Genomic DNA, 18384 nt, shown 5'->3' on the forward strand with positions numbered 1-18384 from the left:
CCCCCCCAGGACACGGCTGGCCCTCCTGGCTTCCAGGGCACTGCTGGCTCATGTTCAACTTGCCGTCCCAGGTCCCTTTCCTCATTCCCCGGGCTGTTTGCACACCCAGAGATGACCACCTCAGGTGCAGAACACGGCATTTTTGGAGGCACCTGCTCTATCCCTGACGGCGCATTTCCAAGCCCGCAATGGGACACATCACTCAGCCAAGCCCTCGGGCAGTGAGCGCACGGCTCGGCATCCAGCGCTCTGTCGGGACAGGGCTCAGCCCCTCCGCACGGACCGACCCTCGGCACCAGGCACTCCGCTGCCGGCCGCTTCCCCGCGGAGGGGATTTCTCGGTTCCCTTCTCCCGGGGGGAGGTGCAACTGGAGTTTCCCAGCAGCTGGTCCCGCCCCCGCTTTCCTCCCCTTATAGCCGGGCTGCCCCCGCCCCGGGCACACAGGCTGTGACAGTGCCGGTGACCGTGACAGCGCTGCTGGCCCGCCTCCAGCCCCGCCGCCCGGGAGCCGCCGCAGAGTAAGTCCGTCAGTCTCGGGTCTTTCCCTTCCCCTCGGGCCGGCGTCTCCCGCTTCTCCCGAGCCGCTGCCCCGCTTCGGGCTCACTTGCTGGGGAGCTCGGGTGCTCTCTGCTGGGTCCGAGAGTGGGGAACGAGGGGCACCCACGGAGGGTGGGTTGCCGGGCACAGGGACGGGTTTCAGCCCCACCTTGTAATTATCAGAATGGGGAATAAATCGGATCGCTGGCAGGACAGCAGCTCCAGGCATATCCCAGGGCTGGGCACCGCAAGGATATGTGCCTGGTAATTCCATTGTGACAGCTGGGTCTGATTTGTGCGGCTTTTCCCCTAAATTTCAGGGCACAGGCTAAAGCAGTGACTACTGTAAACCATTCACTTCCTTCCTACCCTTCTGCCTTCCAACACCTTTCCCAAAATCCATATGAAGGTATTGAGCACCAAAGTGTCCTAAACCCAGATCTGGTGCTGGATTTCAGATCCAGTGTGGCACTTCTGCTCTCCATTCTTTGTCTCTATTTAAAGGAAGTGGTTTTCCCCCAAACCACAGGAAAGTAATTGGATTGTGATTCATTCAGTTTAGCTGTGCTGAAAAAATACCATTTCAGAGCCTGGACCCTCGATGACCCTGGGCAGCCCCTGGGACTTGGACCCTGCCAGGGTCACTGTGCCAAGCTGGCACATTTCTGCATTGCCATGCTTGCTTGCCCTTTTGTGATTGCTTTTTCTTTGTCAGGGATGTCCCACAGCTCCTAGGACCTGCCTTTTCCTAGAGCACTGAAAAGCCTATAGAAATACCCTTCTGTCTTTGTGCAGAGCCCCATATCCATTGCATCAGCTCTTCAGCACAAATTGAAAAATTCAGCCCCAGGGTTAGGATCCTTGGTGTGTTCAAAGCAGAATTTCTTTTTGAAATTCTTCACTTTGCTGCTGCAAAGTGAAGAAGAGACTTTCTGTGACTGGAGCATATGGCTGATCTGGAAGCCATGGTGCCTCACTTTGACACCCAAGTTCAGGACAGAAAACCTGAAGAAACACTGTCCAAAGTGTCAGCTGCCTGTCCCCCACCAAGGGACTTTGAGGCTTTTCAGCTCTGATAAAGCAAATCACAAGGGAGCAGAGAGCTCAGGTTTGGGTTTGCTTCATTCACCCTCTCTATAAAAGATGCCTGGAAAGCCAAAGAATTTGAAAGTGCCGAAAGAAGCTCCCAGGGAATTTGTTTATCTTCTCAGTCGCTGTTAGCTCTAGCAGTAAACTTTGCAAACTCCAGGTCTTAAAAAAGGATTTGGCTTTGGAACTAAAAACTTTTTTATTATGAAAACAAAACTCTAGACAGCAGCAGCTGGTTTCTCTTTCAGTAGCAACAGTTCAAAATTATGCTGCTCATAATAGACTTGAAGCAAGAAGAAAAAACGAGGGTATTACAGTGCATTCTCTCTGGTTTTTCCCAATAACAGTGTCTATATAGAATTTTCTCTTTCTCTGTTTGAAATATTCTCACTAACAGCAGGAAATGATGGTTTACTGGATGGTTTTCAGGTGTGTGTCAGTAATTTAGGGAAATCAGAGTCTCATTTGGAAATGATCGTTGCACTGCACAACTGTATCTACACATGGTTTTATGCTGGCTTAAAGCATCTCTCTCATGCCAGGTGAGATGCCCTGGGGTCCTTTCCCTGCTCTATTACTGCCATTCCCCTGAATCCCTTGGGTTCCCCATCATCCCCAGCCCCGTAGGGCTGCCTGGTGATGCTGAGGCACATGGATTGAGTCCTCTGGGGAGTTTCTGCTCCTGCCTTGGCTTCTTTACTGGAGACAAGTTTTGTTTTCCCTCAGCTCCCCATTAGGAGCAGAACTTGGCCACCATCAGGACGCTGCTGGAGCACATATTGAGTGGTGGGTATCTCACAGGGGTCTGCAGATAGGACTCTGGATGTGAGCAGCACAGTAGAGGGTCAAGGTGGGGTACTGGGTGGCCCAAGTCTTCTATAGACTGTGATTTCCCAGGCAGAGCCAAGTGGGAGCCCCCAGATTTGTGGTGTCTCCATTCAGTATTTAACCCAGATAACAAAAATAGTAGGAAAAACCCCTCACCTCCTAGGAGGGCTCCCAGCTTGGAGAGAATGAGTCTGGCATCTTTTTAGACTCTTTGCTTTGATGAATTAGCAGTTTGTTTAGGTGTCAGCACATGGTCTGAGGTATACCAAACTCAAACTGCCTGCACTGTTCTATTGCTTCAAAGATGGCTTGGACCGGTGCAATTCTTTTGTGTGGGCAGATAGATGACTTTGCTAGATAACTCTGGATTTCTGAGAGGCTGTGGGAGAATGGGAGATATTCACTGAAATGAGACATAAATCCTCATGACCTAGTATGCCAGCAGGCTGGAGAGGACCAAAAATCCAAACAAATGCTTGTTAATACTGGCAGTTGCTCAGGAAAAAAAGTCAAGAAAAAGTTCAGCAAAAAAATCCAGAATAGGGATAATTAATAAATCTCTTCCCCTGAGTGCTCTCTGGCACAGCATGAGCTACCCCTGACCAATGAGATCATTCTGCATGAAAGCTGTTTCCTTTGAGGAGGAAAAGGAGAAAATGGGAAGCCACTGTGCCCAGAGTCCAGGCTGGGTCGTTCTGTGTCTTGACTCTGCTCCAAGTGTTTCCCTTGCCCTTGCTGCCCACCCCAGAAAAGCTCCAGCTCAGAGGTAGGTGCTGTGATCAGCAGAGAGCTTGCTGTATCCCACCACAGCTACACCAGCAGTCACAGCACCACAGTCCCAGTGCTGCAGGGCATCTGAACAGGGTGGCAGAGGGTGCTCTCTGAGCTGTGCTGCTCATCTGGTTTGAAACCAGAAGCTGAATATGCTGTGTCAGAAATAATTGGAGCTAAAGGCTCCCCTGGCACAAACCATGTTGCCACATAACAATAATGAGGATGACAATGATAACAGTAAATTAGTAATAATACTGAGTTGGGAACAATGTCAACTCTTGACCTCAAATCATTACATTTCCTAAGACCTGAATTTCAGTTCTGGGAAATGATTTAGCATTTCTCCTGCTAAACAAATTAGAAGCCTGCTGGAGTTTTAGCAGGCTTTGATTTGTGAGAAGAGCACAGGCATAGAGGAGCAGCCTGCAGCCATCCAAGCCAAAGCCAAGCTACATTGGGCAGGAGCATGTCCTGACAGAGGCAGGAGGTGCACTGCTAGCACAGCATCTCCTGCCTGTGCACCCCAAATGTAACCAGGAACACCTCCTTTTAGCTGAGTATTTCTTGTAGAAAGTGTTGGCATTTTTTTTCTGTAAGTTTCTTAAAAGCATTTCTTACAGTAAAGTCTTGGTTTTCTAACAATAATGACATGGACAGGGAGTGTTTGGTACCCATTGACATTAAGACTGGGGCTGCATTTCAAGGCAGAAGTGGGAGCTGAGGTTTAATGGTTTTTCCTGCTGCAGATATAAACACAGGTCAACCAGCAGTGGCACATGATAATCCCTGGGCAAGAGTTCAAGCTGGCCAAATGTGAGAGACTGTCAGCTTTTGCATGGACAGCCTTGCATGGGTGCTTGAGGCTGGCTTTTTTCGAGCACTACCATGACAAAGTTCTGACAGATGTTAAAAACTCAGCTTCTAACCAGCTTAATCATTCCCTTACGGAGTCTTGCGTGTGTAGTGTCACTTGAATGCTTTTCAAAGGTCTATTGCATTTATCTTGGCATTGAAGAAGAACCAAAACTTCAAAGTCCACCTCTGTGATCATCATTCATCAAAATGAAAGACCTTAGCCTTTTAGAAGGGATGAGATACTTTCTTTGGTTAGAAAACAAACAAACAGAAAAACCCCAATAATGCTTTGTTTAAATAATAGGAGAGAGAGAAAGGACTCAGATGAGTCTGTGCTTGAACAAACAGGAAGGAAGGGATTTGGCAGAATTAATCTAAGCACAGTGTTGTGTTGGGAAATGCAGGTTACGAAAAGAGCCCTGCAAAAATTAGGCAAGTCCAAGTCACTTGCAGAACATGCCTGTTGCCATGATTTTTTGGGGTTGGTTGGTTGTTTTTCTGGATATTTTTGTAGTGGAAATGTAACAAAAAGGAACACTTTTCCACTGCTTTCAGGATTCTAGAGGGGCATCCTGACTAGCATAGCTGGAGTGAGCTGCAGGGGGTTTCCTTCCCCCTCCCCTCCTCAGTACATGTGCTAGGGAGATGTATGTGCACAGATTCAGCACAGCTGCTGCTAACCTGGGATTAGCTCAGTTACTTAAGAGTATGGTGCTAATAATGCCTTTGGTTGTGGGTTCAATCCCTGTATGGGCCATTCACTTCAGAGTTGGAATTGGTGATCCTTGTGGGTCCTTTCCAGCTCAGACTATTCTGTAACTCTATCAGCTGAGCTCTGGTGCTCAGGCACCCTTTGCTTGCTCATGCAAACAGAACTCCTTCCCAAATGAGTTTTCATATTTGTTGTGTTTAGAGGGTAATAGCATTGCTAATCCTGAACATGGCCTGGCATCCAAAGCAGGGAGAAGGAAAGCTGTCAGCAAAGCCAGGCTCTCACTGCTCTCTGCATAACTTAGAATGAAAAGCCACAGTCTTCCAACCAGTTTTCGCAGAAATAAGTATCAAACTTTCTACCAGCATGACACATATCAACATTATAAACTTCACAAAGGTATTTGAGGATCACCACATTGTGGCTGTATAACTGAAGCCAAATTCTTAATTTGTTTGAAGTCTAATTTTTCTGCCATTACTCAGTACAAGCAAACCAAAACTTGTCTGACAGTTCTTCATACAGATGTGCTTCAGTCTCCTAGAATGTCACTTTAAATAAAGTATTATTAGAATAAGGATTGGAAACTATGAGTAATTTTATTTATTTACAATAATTGCATCATTATAATCATTATACAAATAATTTTACTTATGCAAATAAATATTTTGCAATCTATTGAATTACAGAGGAACATAATTCTAAACATGAATTCTGAGAAGAAGTCATAACAATAACAAATTCCTGTTGTTAATTATTTGTAGTGTAAGAGTGTTGGTGGTAATGCAGGACTCTGGCAGGATCATGTTTGTTTAAACAAGGCTAAATTACCATGATCCTCGTGCCTTGTTCCCACTTACCTTGAGCACAGATCAGGAAAAAAAGGCCCTGAGTAAGGTGGGAATTGATTCTGATGCCATGTAAGAGTATGAGAGCTTTGTGGTTGTTTTGAAGTCACAGGACACTTATCCCACCCACATCATTCATGTGCCCACCCATGCTCATGTCCATAGTCACACAGCATCCCATGGGAGAGCCTGACAAGCTCAAGGTCTCAAATCAGGACATCTGAATCACCCTCAAAATGGCTCTTTGATTTTTCTCTAATTTAGACTGGACATTAGCTGGGATGGTGTTGCTCAGGAATTCTCCTGTGCTCACACCAGATGTGTAACATTCTCCATGTTGCCCAAACATATGCCTTGCCACACTTTCTCCTTGGTATTTTTCTTCCTAACTGTTATAATCTGATTTTTTTTCCCTCTGAAATTTACAGGCTAGAAGGAAAATGATGAAAATGTTACCTTTTTTCCAAAGTCCTTTTGGAATACGCAGTGGATCAGAGGGTTGCATTGATGCAAACAGGCCATTTGAAAACACTTCACCATCAGTAGCTGAGCAAGTCCCTGCCTGTCCTGAACCTTCTGCAGATGAGATCTGGTCCAGGGACCAGGAGAAGATGAGAGAAAGGCCAGAGGCAGCCTGCAGAGCTTCACGTGCCTCTTCCATCACGAGCAACGAGAGCTGCATCTCTGCCGGGGACAGCCCTGAGAAGGGGAACAAAGGAATAAAGGGAATGCTTAAAAGTGCATTTAAAATAGTTAAAAAGACCAAGCCACCCAGTGGTAAGTGCTTCTCCATCCTCCTTGCACCACTTCATGGGCCATAGTTTCCTCTAGAGGGGCTGTATGAGGCAGGGAATCGTCCCCTAGGGAAACAAAGGTACTGATAGATTGAAGTGACTTTTCCAAGAAGTCTGGGGAAAATTGGGCTGAGGGAGACATGACCTCAAGTCCTGGTCTTTTAGTACCAAGGGTACAGTCCTTGAGGAGCTGTCCATTTGCAGGTTTTCTGTCCAAAACAAAACTTATTTCTACTGGGGGCACAGAGAACTGTGGGTGGGTGGGTGAGGAACCAAGGTGTAACTCTCAGCTCTGTTCCTCCACCTCCTCCTACAAAGTCTTGTTGTTTTAGTACAAATTATTTCATTTCCAGACAAGCCTTGACCTGTCTAATTGGCATCTCTCTCTCCATATGTCAAATGCTTTCCCTAACTGGTGGTTTTCCTTCTTGGCCTTGAACTTGCTGCTGAAAACAGGCCTTTTGTACTTTTGTTCTTACTGCTGCATTGCCCCATCCCCAGTACTTTTTTGGGGGGTTTTTTTGGGGTTTTTTTGTTTTTTTTAAGCAACCAGAATTGCAGAAAATATTCCAGATGAGACACCACCAATGTAATATATTCCTATTTTCCCATCTCAGCTGGATATTTCTCACTGAGTACATCCTGGAGTCATAACTGATATGTTCACTACCACCTCCCAGTAAGGATTTACTAATTCTCCAGGCGTCTCTCTTCCTCCTCCATCTCAAGCTGATTCACATCCAGCTTGCAGCAGAAAATCCTGTTTGTTGCTAAGTAACTTTTGTTCTATTGCATTTGTATCTTGGGTTTTGTGCCATTAAATTTCAGCCCATTTACTATTTAAGTTATCCCATTGTTCCTGTAAAATACACCAAGCCCTCAGTTTCGATAATGTCTCTGAACTTTGTGCAATCAGCAGATGCCAAAAGGGCACTCCCAGCTTTTGTGCCACAATCTTTAAGGATAAATTAAGTAAGATGAGTTTCATGAATAATGTAATCTTTCTCCACCCAGGGTCCTCCATGCAAACATTACACACCTAAAAAATCTTATTTTGGGATATAACCTTGCCATTTCAATGAATAATTTCCCAGGTTTCTCTGTCTCAAGTAACTGGCTGTAGTTCAGATAAGATAGTTCAATTGTATTTGTCTTGCTTGCTAAATGTGTCCTCCCAAACAATTTCACAGGTCAGGTTGTGCCAAATCTATTTCTGGAAAACCCATGTGGTATTTCCTTCAGCACATCTTTAGTTACATCTTTCCATCTACATTATTTCTAGTGCCATGCTTCTGACTTTAGGTCATATTAATGGAAGGGGGATGAGCCATAACTAACTAACTCCACAAGACTAAATTTTGGAAAGAATTATAGGTGGCTGGTGAATAGCTGTCCATACGCAACACATTGGTGATGGGTATTCAAGTTTCCATTGTCCCAGTTAAAGGCAATCTAGAAACAATCTGATCTTTAATTAAATAGACTTTCTATATGGTAGGAGCCCAAGAGCTAGCATTTTGGAAGTATAAGCATTTTTTAAAAAGATTCCAGAGCCATCATTTTTTATAAAACATAAGTCTAAATCTTCACTCTTGGTTAAAGAAAGGCTGTTCTGTTTTCACCAGTCAAACAAGTCATGGATCTCCTTGGAGAGCAAAAGCTTTGTGATGCCATTCAACATCTGTTTGCCCTGGAGAAGAGCCTGTCTAGCAAAAGTGAGGAGGGACTGAACACCAGTCAAAAAGACATTGAGTCTGTCTATGAAGTTCTGAAGCACAAAGTCTTCAGCACCTTGAAGGATTCTGTGCTGCTTGCAAAAACAAACCCAGATCTGCTACAGCAGGCAGTGGAGGCTCTGAAAGAACAGGAGAAAGAAGATCAGAACTACATGTCAGAGAATCCACCTGACCAAAATATGCAATTTAGACCTAGAAAATGGAAAGAGCTCTGGATGGCTACAGTAAAGGAGTCGGTAGAGGCTCGAATGAAAGACACAAGCCGTACTCCTAGAACTGAGAACCTCTCTGCAGTTGGCCAGAACCTCCTGCACATGGGAAAGACAATGAAAGAAGATTTGACAGTGGTTGCCAAGTATATTAATAAGCTTTATCCTCCTGAGTTTAATGTGTTCAGCATATATGCAGAACTCTACCACAATTATTTTGCCTCCCAGGCAAAGAAAAATGCTGAGTCTCATCTGGAAGACAAGGATATTTACCTTCTTCTCTCGTGGGTGCACAATTTTTATCCAAAGTAAGTGGGCTTTTATATGTTTACCCCTGGAAATCAAAATAGGCTCACTGGCTGCAAATCCGGGCATTTGCTTGATTTATGAGTTAGTATTACTGCAGTGCAGTCCAGCACCTGGCTAAGTTACTGGTGTTACTGATGATGTGCTGATTTACAGTCCTGGCCAGAACAGCCAGAAGGGACACTCTCAAGGCTGCTAGTCTGTAAATGAAGGGCTGTTTCACCATTCTGGCTTCTGGGCAACAGACACACAAATGCTTAGGGCTCCATCTGTGGGGTAAATTGGTCAAGTTCATTGCCTTGATATCAATTCCAGTTGCAGACCTGGGCTCACTCTTGAAAAATTTTGAAATTTCAGCCCTTTGTACCAGAGGGCAGACAATAAAAAGAACAACCTGAGATGCAATTATCCTGGGCATGGAGGATGTTGCTTAGGTGTTACTCACAGTCTATGTTTTCTTCACCTTTAGGAGAGCCAGGGGTGCGCCCCTGTGAGAGGACACAATCCAAGGGTCCCCATAAACTCTGTATGTTACTGAACTGAAAACATTGCTTGTGGCTAATAGTACTGAGTGGAGAATTGAGGGCTTTCACTTCTTAGGTGGAAACCAGTAAAGGCACCAGCAATGTTTCTTCTGTTCCAAAGTCATTCAGCTCCACTTTTTCCTTTTTGTGCTCCACTGATGAGTGTAATGATTCATTGTTGATCCCGGAAGTTTTCCACAGCCAGTGTTGTGCTCTAGATCAGGATATTCAGGCCTGAACTAGCCTGTGTTTAGGAGTGAGCAGCTGTGAGGAGCAGGGCTCAGCCCAGCACTGGGGACAGTCTTGGCCAGGGTAGCAGCTGCTTTGGGATTGTTCCCAGAGGCCACATCCAGGTGTCTGCTGAGGAACCACCTCCCAGCCATCAAACACCAGCTTTTCATCTGCTCACCTCTCTGTATGGATGGAGAGAGGTCATGTCCAGGGGCTAGACTCCCCTGCTTGCTTCAGATCTCCCATCCCCACCAGAGCACAGTGGCTGCTACTCAGGAGTTTGACAGACCATGACTCCATTCACAGGGTTGCTTGTGGTCCCACCCTCACAGATCTCACCCCTGGCACATATCCATTCAGCTTCTCCAAGTCCTGCCTGGACTGAAGACAATGTACATTTCCATCTGTTTTTTCACTGATACCCTCAAAAAGTGTTAGTGACAGTTGCATCAACAACTGTCTTGAATTACACTGCCCTTGGAAAATACAATTGTTTGACTTTTTTCATTCCAGGGACATGAGGAAAGATCATGCTTTAGCCATGGAGTTGGATAAAGTTAAGCTTGGAAGCCTTTTGCCTTCAAGTCTGAGCAAAGAGCTTGAAAATAAATACCTTGACAGTGAAGAGGTAAGAAAAGTTCAGTCACTCCTCTTCTTCCCTTCACTGCTCCCATATGACTCCTCAGAGAAGCTGTGACTTGTCCTGCACACACACTTCTTCACCAGTGAACCACACACCCTTCCAGGGAGAAGCAAAAGCTTTTGTTTGTTTTTGGGGAGCAGGTCACCTTTCTGCTAGATGAGACCTGCAGAGCAAACTTCTGCTTGGCCCTGGCAGCCAGGAGAAAAGAACTGCTCTGTTCTTGTAAATCATGTGGTAGCAACGGGGAAAATCCAACAACAGATCTTTATAGGCAACTTTCTCATTGTCTGATAAATCTCTAGAGGGATTTATGGTCCCTCTCACAGGAGTCTCTGAAGGATCTTGGATTACTCCTGCTATCTCCAGAGGTGCCAGACCTGGGGTGAGCGAAAAGCATGGAGTTCTGATTTTGACAAATCTCTTTCTTTGATGGAGAATTGCCTGCTCTGCAGAAAATAAAAGTTGCTCTGGTTTTTGTATCACCCTTCCCTTAATGGAAACAAGAAGCCACTTCTAGAGTATTCCCATAGCTTAGTGCTTTTGGCATTTGGGGCTGGAATTCCCGGAAAATGAGAAGATGAGTTCCAAGTTTAACTGTAGTCTGTGATGGTTTGCATATGGGAGAGGTGGTGTGAGGTCTGCAAAGTGCATGAATGGGACACTGGGGGATCAGCAGACACTGCACAGACCATTCCCAAAGCCTCACTGCAGCACAGAGAGGTCAGAGCAGAGAAAACCTGAGAGCACTTTGTTTCCCTCTCCAACACTTGTGTGGCGTCAGAAGAGCTCATGAAAAAGGATTGCAAAAGCAGGTGGCTCTGAGAGTGACACACACACAGTGTGTGGTTGGGGGAATTTGGGCTCTGGCACATGTAGCTCCTGCAACCTTCCTACCCACTGCTCCCCTCCCTGCCCTCCTGATCCCCGGATGTGGAGGTGTGATGGGATCTTCACTCCCACCTTAAAATACTCAACTCACTATTGTGTAGGTATCGTGAGGGGGCTGTCCTTGTTGCTGTGAAGTCATGGGTCAAGCATCTCCAAGGAACCTTTATATCCCAGCCAGGGCTGAGGAAAAATGTCGGCTGAGCCAGGCAAAACGTGGGTGGGTGGGTGGGTAAAACCTGCGTAAGGCAGGAGCTGTTGCATCCATGTTGTAGTAAATGCCATTGTTCTTCCTTCCCTAAAGGTTACTGTCAAAAATTCACTGAGCAGATGTTTAGATAAAGAAATCCAAAGATGGAAAGAAGACAAGGAACCAGAGAAGCTAAATGGACATTTTCAGAGTGAACTGCTAGGAATATTTGTTATCCAGGTAATACAAAGCTATATTAAAAATAAGCAATTGCATCTTTTACCTACTTAGGATTTGAGACCAACTATGGTCAATGCAGAAAAGGAAAAGGCCAAGTCAATTGTGTAGAGTGGTAGCAGAGGTGGGTGGTAGAGGGAAGCTCAAAACCATGGTCTGTTTTGGGCCTGGTGTACCATGGGACAGAGGCAAATGCCTCTATAAGCAAAGCAAGAAGAAAAACTGCTTTCATTCTCCTGTGCAATTTCTTCTGCATCCCCAGCAGCAAAGAGACAGGAGAGAGGCTCGGTTAATTGAGAAATGGGGAGTCTCTTTGTTCCTCCCAGGAGAAGTGCCACAGGCAGAGCTGCCCCTTTCCATCCTCTGGCTGCAGAGGATTAGTTGAGTTTATTTTTAAAAAACAAACCTCTCATGTGTTGAGGTTGTCGTGATTAAATTGTTCATTTAAATGCAATCTAACAACATTAAAAAAAAAAGCTAAAAGAAAAAAAAAAGAAACAAAACCAAGTGTGAAAGTGTGAAATTGCCTACTTTCTCAGCTGTTTTCTAGATTTTCTTCATGCTCCTTTTGAACCTTTCATCTAAGTATGGCTGCTCTTTGTGGTCCCTGGATCAGTTGCAGGGGGGGATGCAGGAGAGCTGGGTGCAGCTCTCAGCAAAGGATCTGCAGCTTCTTTTACCCAGCAAACCTGGCCTTTTTGGAGCAGGCAACATTTAAAACTGATCTCACTTGTCTGTTAGAGTATCTACAGCAGCCAGAAGCGAGCTGAGGACATCAGCAAAGCTGTGGGTGAGGAGCTGTCCCGCCGGCTGCTGAAGGAGCTGCCAGCCTTCCTGAGGAGGTGAGCTGGGGAGGGGCTGTGGGCACTGGGGCTGGCACAGCACCTGGGCAGCCACTCACCCACCTCTCCTCTTCCCATCTCCCCTCCAGCTACAGGGATGCCTTTGAAGACTTCAAGGAGAAAAGCAAGAAGCACACATACTACAAGCCTATACTGATTGCAAATATTAACAACTGCTGCAATTTTAGGTAAGGGTCCAAAAGAAAAGGTTTTGCTCCTTCCTCTGCAGGCAGTGTATAGAGGGGAGGTACTCCAGAGTGAGCAGAGGTAGGTCCATCTGCCTGCAAAAGGTTTGGAGACCTCTGAATTTCTCTCTCTTTCCTCTGAGGACAGACTGTTCTGATCTGACTGGTATTTTCTTTCAGAGACTACACAGAGAAATACGTGGCAGAAAAGGAGGACAGTAAAGCCGATATCCTCAGCACTCTCGCTGATATTGAAAACAGCGGCTTTGATGTGCTGCTTCAACAGCTCTTTGCCCAGCTGAAGGTACAATATCTGTGCTCCACATCCTTCTGCCCCATGGCTCAGCTGATACCAGGGCAGGGCATGTTCTCCTGCTGTGCTATCTGTTGTTCAAATCTCTGATTCAAATCAGCCAAGTTCAGAAGGGACAGGATTGGTCCTAACCCACACTGCTGCAGGAAAACTCCCACTAAGCTCTCCTTGAGCTGGTCCTCAAGCCTGCAGGCAAAATGGGTGCAATGACATAGGCATGACTGTGCAGGTGAACATAAAACCTGCTGATGGCATCTGAGACAACAGCTACAGCAGGGAGAGTCTCAACCTGCAGCTATTTGCTCTCCACACTGTAGAAACACATCACTAATGGCATAAACTGCAATTATGCAGCTTTTGGCTTCCCCATAAAGGTGACCTGAAGGGCATTTCTGTACTTCTGGCTTCCTTTTTTTTTTTTTTTTTGTTTATATATATAACACAATCTTTTCGAGTTAAGCAATTTTGGTGGAGGAAAAGGAAGCGTAGGAGTCAGGAAAGTTCAGCCACAATCTCTCCTGCTTTCTCTGTAGAGCCTTTTGGAAGGCACGAGAGAACAGGGGTACAAGTTTTTCATTTTCATATTTATTTACTGTGGCTGAGAAAAATTATGAACATCTCATAAGGATTAATTTTTTTTCCCCTGATGGTTCCATAAGTCTTCAATCAGACAAGATGGTGAGGGAAAAAAAAAAGGCAGAAATAATAAAAACACCTCCAATATTAACCTTTCAAGCCCTTGGTCTTGCTAACCATGAGGAGACAAGAAGGGGACAGCCCCTTGTTCCCCTGTCCCTGTAAGGCATCACCACACACCCCTGCACAGGACTGCATACCACGCTCTCCCTACATGGGATACTCCACATGTAGGAATGACAAATACACATTTGCATAGAATTTGTTTCAGGTAACTTAGCAGATTTTCCTTTTTTTCAGCCAATGTACAAGAAGTTTACAGAGAATAAGTGGGATTCCAGCAGTGAAATTATGAATGAGATCATTAAAACCACCAGCAAACATATTTCAGACTTCAAGACCTTAAAGGACCCGTTTTACCATGTAAGTCCAAGAGAAATATTGGAGGGATTCTGGGGTGCTGGGGCTGCATTTTCAGCTCTGATCGTCTGTGGCTTAAGCTGCCTTGACCTCTGGTGAGCTGGCCTGGTATCAGGAAGCCTCTCAGGAAGGGTTTCCATCAGCATGCAGTTTACCCAGATAAGGCAGATAAATCTCACTCTCCTCTGACAGAAGCAGACTTCTACAGCTCTGCTGCAGTGTTTGCAGAGCAAACCACTGCTGATGCAGAGAAAGTGCTTTAGAGACCACCCAACACGTGGCCTTAATTACAGATTTGGTTTAGCAATCTTGAAACACAGATATGCAGTTGCATGGTTCAGTCTCATTGCTCCTTTGATTGCCCGAAGGGCTGGAGGAGGTGGATGCAAATGGGACAAATCCCAGAGAACTGAGCCAGAACCACATCCTCACTGGTGCTGGACTATATATGAAATATCATAATATAAGACAATATTTGATTTCCTGTCTTTGTCTTTTTAGTAGCTGGGACAAATAATGATGTTTTATGTGTTAGAGAGAAGAACAGGAAGAACAGCATGAATTCCTGTTTCTCTGGAATACTGTTACTCCTCTACCACATGGAGATCTTTTCTGCACTTTAAACTCTTCCCAGAAGGAAATAAACATTTGGAAATTCCCATTCTTATTAGAGCACAAAGAAATTCTCAGCATCTAGGATGTGCTGTAGCCGGTCTTTGGAGGCTGGCAACCAGGGCTGTTCCTGCTGTGTAATCTGCAGCAGGCATTGGTGGGGCATGGCTCACAGCACCCAGGGTGGTTTTGTCCTCCATCCACACACATGGTTTGTTATGTCCCCAAGCAAAAGAGGGATGGATGATGATTCCCTCCTCCTCCCAACAGGCTATTGTTGAGAAGATCCATGCCCGTTTGGTTAAAGAGTACATTGTGAGGCTGCTGAAGAGGAAGGTCAGCCTGAAAACTCCAGCACAGCAGCAAACTCTGGCCCAACACATCTCCAAGAATGCTGCTGACCTGGAAGCCTTCTGCACCAGCAATGTACGTGAGTGCTTGCCATGAACCCATCAGCACAGGGCACAAACACACTGAAAAACAGGAAAGTAATTCTGGGAACTTTTGTTAACCTTTTCAACTCAGTCTAATTTCCTGGAAGGCAGGACCTTAGGCAGAAAGTGGTCTCTACATGCCTGTAGGCAGAAAGGGTCCCCCACACTGTAAGCAGCTGGCCCCTCCCTGCTTGGAGAGACATGATTTCATCTTCCTTTGTCCCACAGGCAGTTTCCTTTCGAAGATTTATACTAATAGGGTCAAAAGACTTAGATAATCTTTTCCGGTTTTGGTACAGCTTCCATGAGTCTGGCTTTCCTCTCACCCTTGATTTCCCTGATGCTGCAGCTTTTAGGTAAGCCAACGGCTAAAGCAGGCAGTGTGGGGGTCTGTGGTATGCAAGGAATTTTTCCACAAGAGCCACAGCTGGAACACCCCTCTCTGTCCTTTGGGATCATCTCCCTCCTTCCATGCCTCTAATTTTGCCTGCAAAAAAAGCTAACAGCTAAGCCAAAACCTGTCCTTCATCACTCCATGCATGTTTGACTGGAGAAGGAACAAGTCTGAGTTTCACACAGAGTGGGTAGGAGAGCTGCACCTTGGAAATTCCAATGGTCAGGAAAAAGCTCTCGCTGGGGCTTCTACCTGATTTTGGTGATACCTGGAGATACCAAAGGCAGGGGTTGTGTTTGGAGCTGGAGCAGAGCAGCACGTGGCAGTGAGTCACCTGGCCCATCTGATTACAGACCTTGGTACACACACCAGGCAGTGCAGAAACCCAAGGAAAAGGAAATGAGCAGCTAGAATCTGCTGAGGTGGATGTGGAAGTCTCAGTCTTATGGCAAACCACACACCATTTGTGTGAGAGGATTAAAAACCATCAAAAAGTTAATCCAGTTTTTCCAAGGCTACCTGAGGCAGAAACAGCACTGAAAACAGAGAAGCACCTAAAATCATTCATGTGTCCTATCCACTTGCCAAGAAACAGCCTCAGGGGGCAGCTCCTGGGGTGGGGGGCACTTTGCACCCCCATGATGTCCTGCTAACCACTTTTTCTTCTTGCAGGGATCTCAAGCCACGTGGCTGAATTCAGCACTCCCCAAACTGGCTGAAATAATCCGACTTCAGGATTTAGGTGCTATTAAAATTGAAGTCGCAACACTCGCCACAACGTACCCAGACATCCGGTAAGAGATGCTGAAACAGATTTGCTAGTACTCATAAGGAATTTTTTAATTGTGCCAGAAAGCAGTCAAATATGAATATAGGTGAGGTTCATACAGCCTGAGCCTATAAACCTGGGTGGGGGCTGCCTTCCAGGCTGTGGCAATCCCAGTCCTATCAAAAAGCAAAGGAAGATATGAATAAAAGCCTGTTGATATATTCCAAATTCTGGCCTAATTTTCTCCTTTACCTTGGAGATTCCCTTCCCTACCCCAAACATCCCAGGACAGTGCAGGGTCTTGTGTAGGACTGCCAGGTACTGAGCTGGCACCCACAGGGACATAAGCACACGCCACAGGGTGGGAGCCACATCCTGGTGCAGTGGCCCTGACAGGTGGAAGTGTGTGGGAGGAAATAACACCTGCCCATCTCTCTTCCACAGCAAAAGGCACCTGGAAGCGTTCCTGCACATCAAAGCCAATTTGTCACGCAGTGAACTCAAGAGCATCCTGGGCTACTTGGCAGACAGCACAGCATCCACACAGCCCAGGGCCCCGCTCTTCTCCAGCATCAACGTGTCCTAGACCAAGGCATGCTTTGGCACTGCCCTGTGCTGGACTGTGGGGTGAGCTGGGGATGGAGACCATCTCCTGGAGCAATGCATGGCACACACTGCCACCTTTTCCTATGGAAAGTGCTTTGTCCCAGTCTGGTGCTCAGCATCTCTGTGGGAATCATCATCCTCCCTGTGGGGCTGGGCACAGGGTGCACCCATGGGAGGTGCAGTGCCCACACAGACCAGGGCTGCTCCTCCCACCAGTCATGGATTCCCTCTGAGGTCTCCTTGTGCCACCACGTTCTCTGCCTGGACACTGCCCTGGGGCTCTGAACTCCATCTACCTCTCAGGGTGCCACAAAGGCCACATCACAGACCAAGCAGGCACCACCTATGTAGCTTTTTATCTTCTAAGGAAATTAAGGGAAACAAAAACCGAAACCAACATTTAGAGATGTGTAGCATCCCATGGACTCTCGAGATGTTGGGAGAGTCCCATGTGAGCATGCTTGCAATCCATCTGCCTTCCTCAGAGCTGGGCAGGGCACTGTGTTAGGCTGGTGGGAGAGGCACGAGGTTCCTGGGGAGGAGGAGCTGCAGCTCAGCTGTGGCAGGGCTCCTGCCAGCCCCCTTGGAGCAGCTGCAGGCTCTGACCCAGGGCAGCAGCACTGCCCAGGGCCTTGGGGTTTCCAGTGGAGAACTGACCCTGGGGAATCATGTGCTTCCTCCACTTCTGGGAGGTGGGAGATCCTGGGCCCCTCTCCAGTGACCCCATCCAGTGTATCTGCATGGAGGGACCCCTCAAACAGAGGCTGGGAGCAAGCTGCCTATTGAAATGGATTGTCTGGGTGAAGCAGCAGCTCATAAAACACTTTGGATATTACTGAAGTCCTCCTTACCAAAGAGAGGACTTCCAGACCCCATTAACAATGCAGGCTTTGATGGGGTGTGGAACTGGTCTCAAATATCATCAATACATACTGAGCACCCTGTATGTGTCACCATTCTCTTGCTCACTCTTTCCCCTTGTGCTGTGAGGTAGATATGATGTGAAAATACAAATGGGTCTCTTGTGAAACTGTGTTTTGTTTCTTACAGCACAGTTTTTTTGGGAACTTAATCACTCGCCAGAACAGCACTGTGTATATTTGGAGACCTTTCCCTTCTGTTCTCCTCTGTTTCAACTTTTGCATCAGTCTGTGGAAAGTCAGTCCGGAAGGAAGATGCCTAATGACTGTGCAAACTATATAATATATATTTATATGTATATGCAATATACCACCAGTGTATTTTTGCATCCAATTTTATTTTTTCTCAGTTAGAGATACTAATTTGCAATGTTTATAATAAACAGTATTCAAATATGCTAGAAAAGTGACAGTTTACTGTGTTGCCACTGCTGTGTTGTCTTTCAAAGGGCCATTTCTCCCAGCCTGCTCTGGTGACTATCACCCACTGGTTCCAAGTAGGGGGTGTTGCTGGACTATAGACAGGCTGGAAAAGCATTGCTGCTGCCTCTGTAAGACATTCACTGAGCAGGGTGGGCTGCTCACTAGCAGTGGCCAGTGGCACATTCTCAGAGGAGTCTTCTGCCAACAGGTCCTGTAGCAAAATTGTGCCATGACTGGAAAACAGTGTTTTGATTTTAGTTTGCAGCCTGGCCACAGGCAGCACAAATCACCCTCTCCTTCCTTAAGCACACTCACACAAAACTCATATAGACACATGGGTTAAAAAAATTATTATTTAAACACTCATCTCAGCTACAGTTTAAAGGCAAATGCCAAAATGACTTCTGACTGTGCTGAGCACTCATGACAAC

At 46.2% G+C, this 18384-nt stretch overlaps 1 protein-coding gene across 1 annotated transcript; it reads left to right on the top strand.

Moving 5' to 3' along the window:
* Positions 1 to 483: 483 nt before the first annotated feature.
* On the top strand, positions 484 to 17947 carry TNFAIP2 (TNF alpha induced protein 2). Its single transcript, XM_036385125.1, has 12 exons — positions 484 to 519; positions 6073 to 6421; positions 8064 to 8691; positions 9958 to 10072; positions 11277 to 11402; positions 12141 to 12241; positions 12331 to 12429; positions 12607 to 12730; positions 13676 to 13798; positions 14678 to 14833; positions 15908 to 16029; positions 16449 to 17947. Exons 2-12 carry the CDS (start codon positions 6085 to 6087, stop codon positions 16588 to 16590), a joined length of 2073 nt encoding a protein of 690 aa, XP_036241018.1. The 5' UTR covers positions 484 to 519; positions 6073 to 6084; the 3' UTR covers positions 16591 to 17947.
* Positions 17948 to 18384: the final 437 nt, after the last annotated feature.

This window comes from Molothrus ater, chromosome 6, assembly GCF_012460135.2.
Source record: "Molothrus ater isolate BHLD 08-10-18 breed brown headed cowbird chromosome 6, BPBGC_Mater_1.1, whole genome shotgun sequence".
In the NCBI taxonomy this organism is placed as follows: Eukaryota; Metazoa; Chordata; class Aves; order Passeriformes; family Icteridae; genus Molothrus; species Molothrus ater.

Coding starts and splice junctions, on each gene's coding strand:
- TNFAIP2 (XM_036385125.1), top strand. CDS start 6,085: ATGATGAAAATGTTACCTTTTTTCCAAAGTCCTTTTGGAATACGCAGT. Junction 12,731..13,675: donor AGCTCTTTGCCCAGCTGAAG/GTACAATATCTG, acceptor CCTTTTTTTCAG/CCAATGTACAAGAAGTTTAC. Junction 13,799..14,677: donor TAAAGGACCCGTTTTACCAT/GTAAGTCCAAGA, acceptor TCCTCCCAACAG/GCTATTGTTGAGAAGATCCA.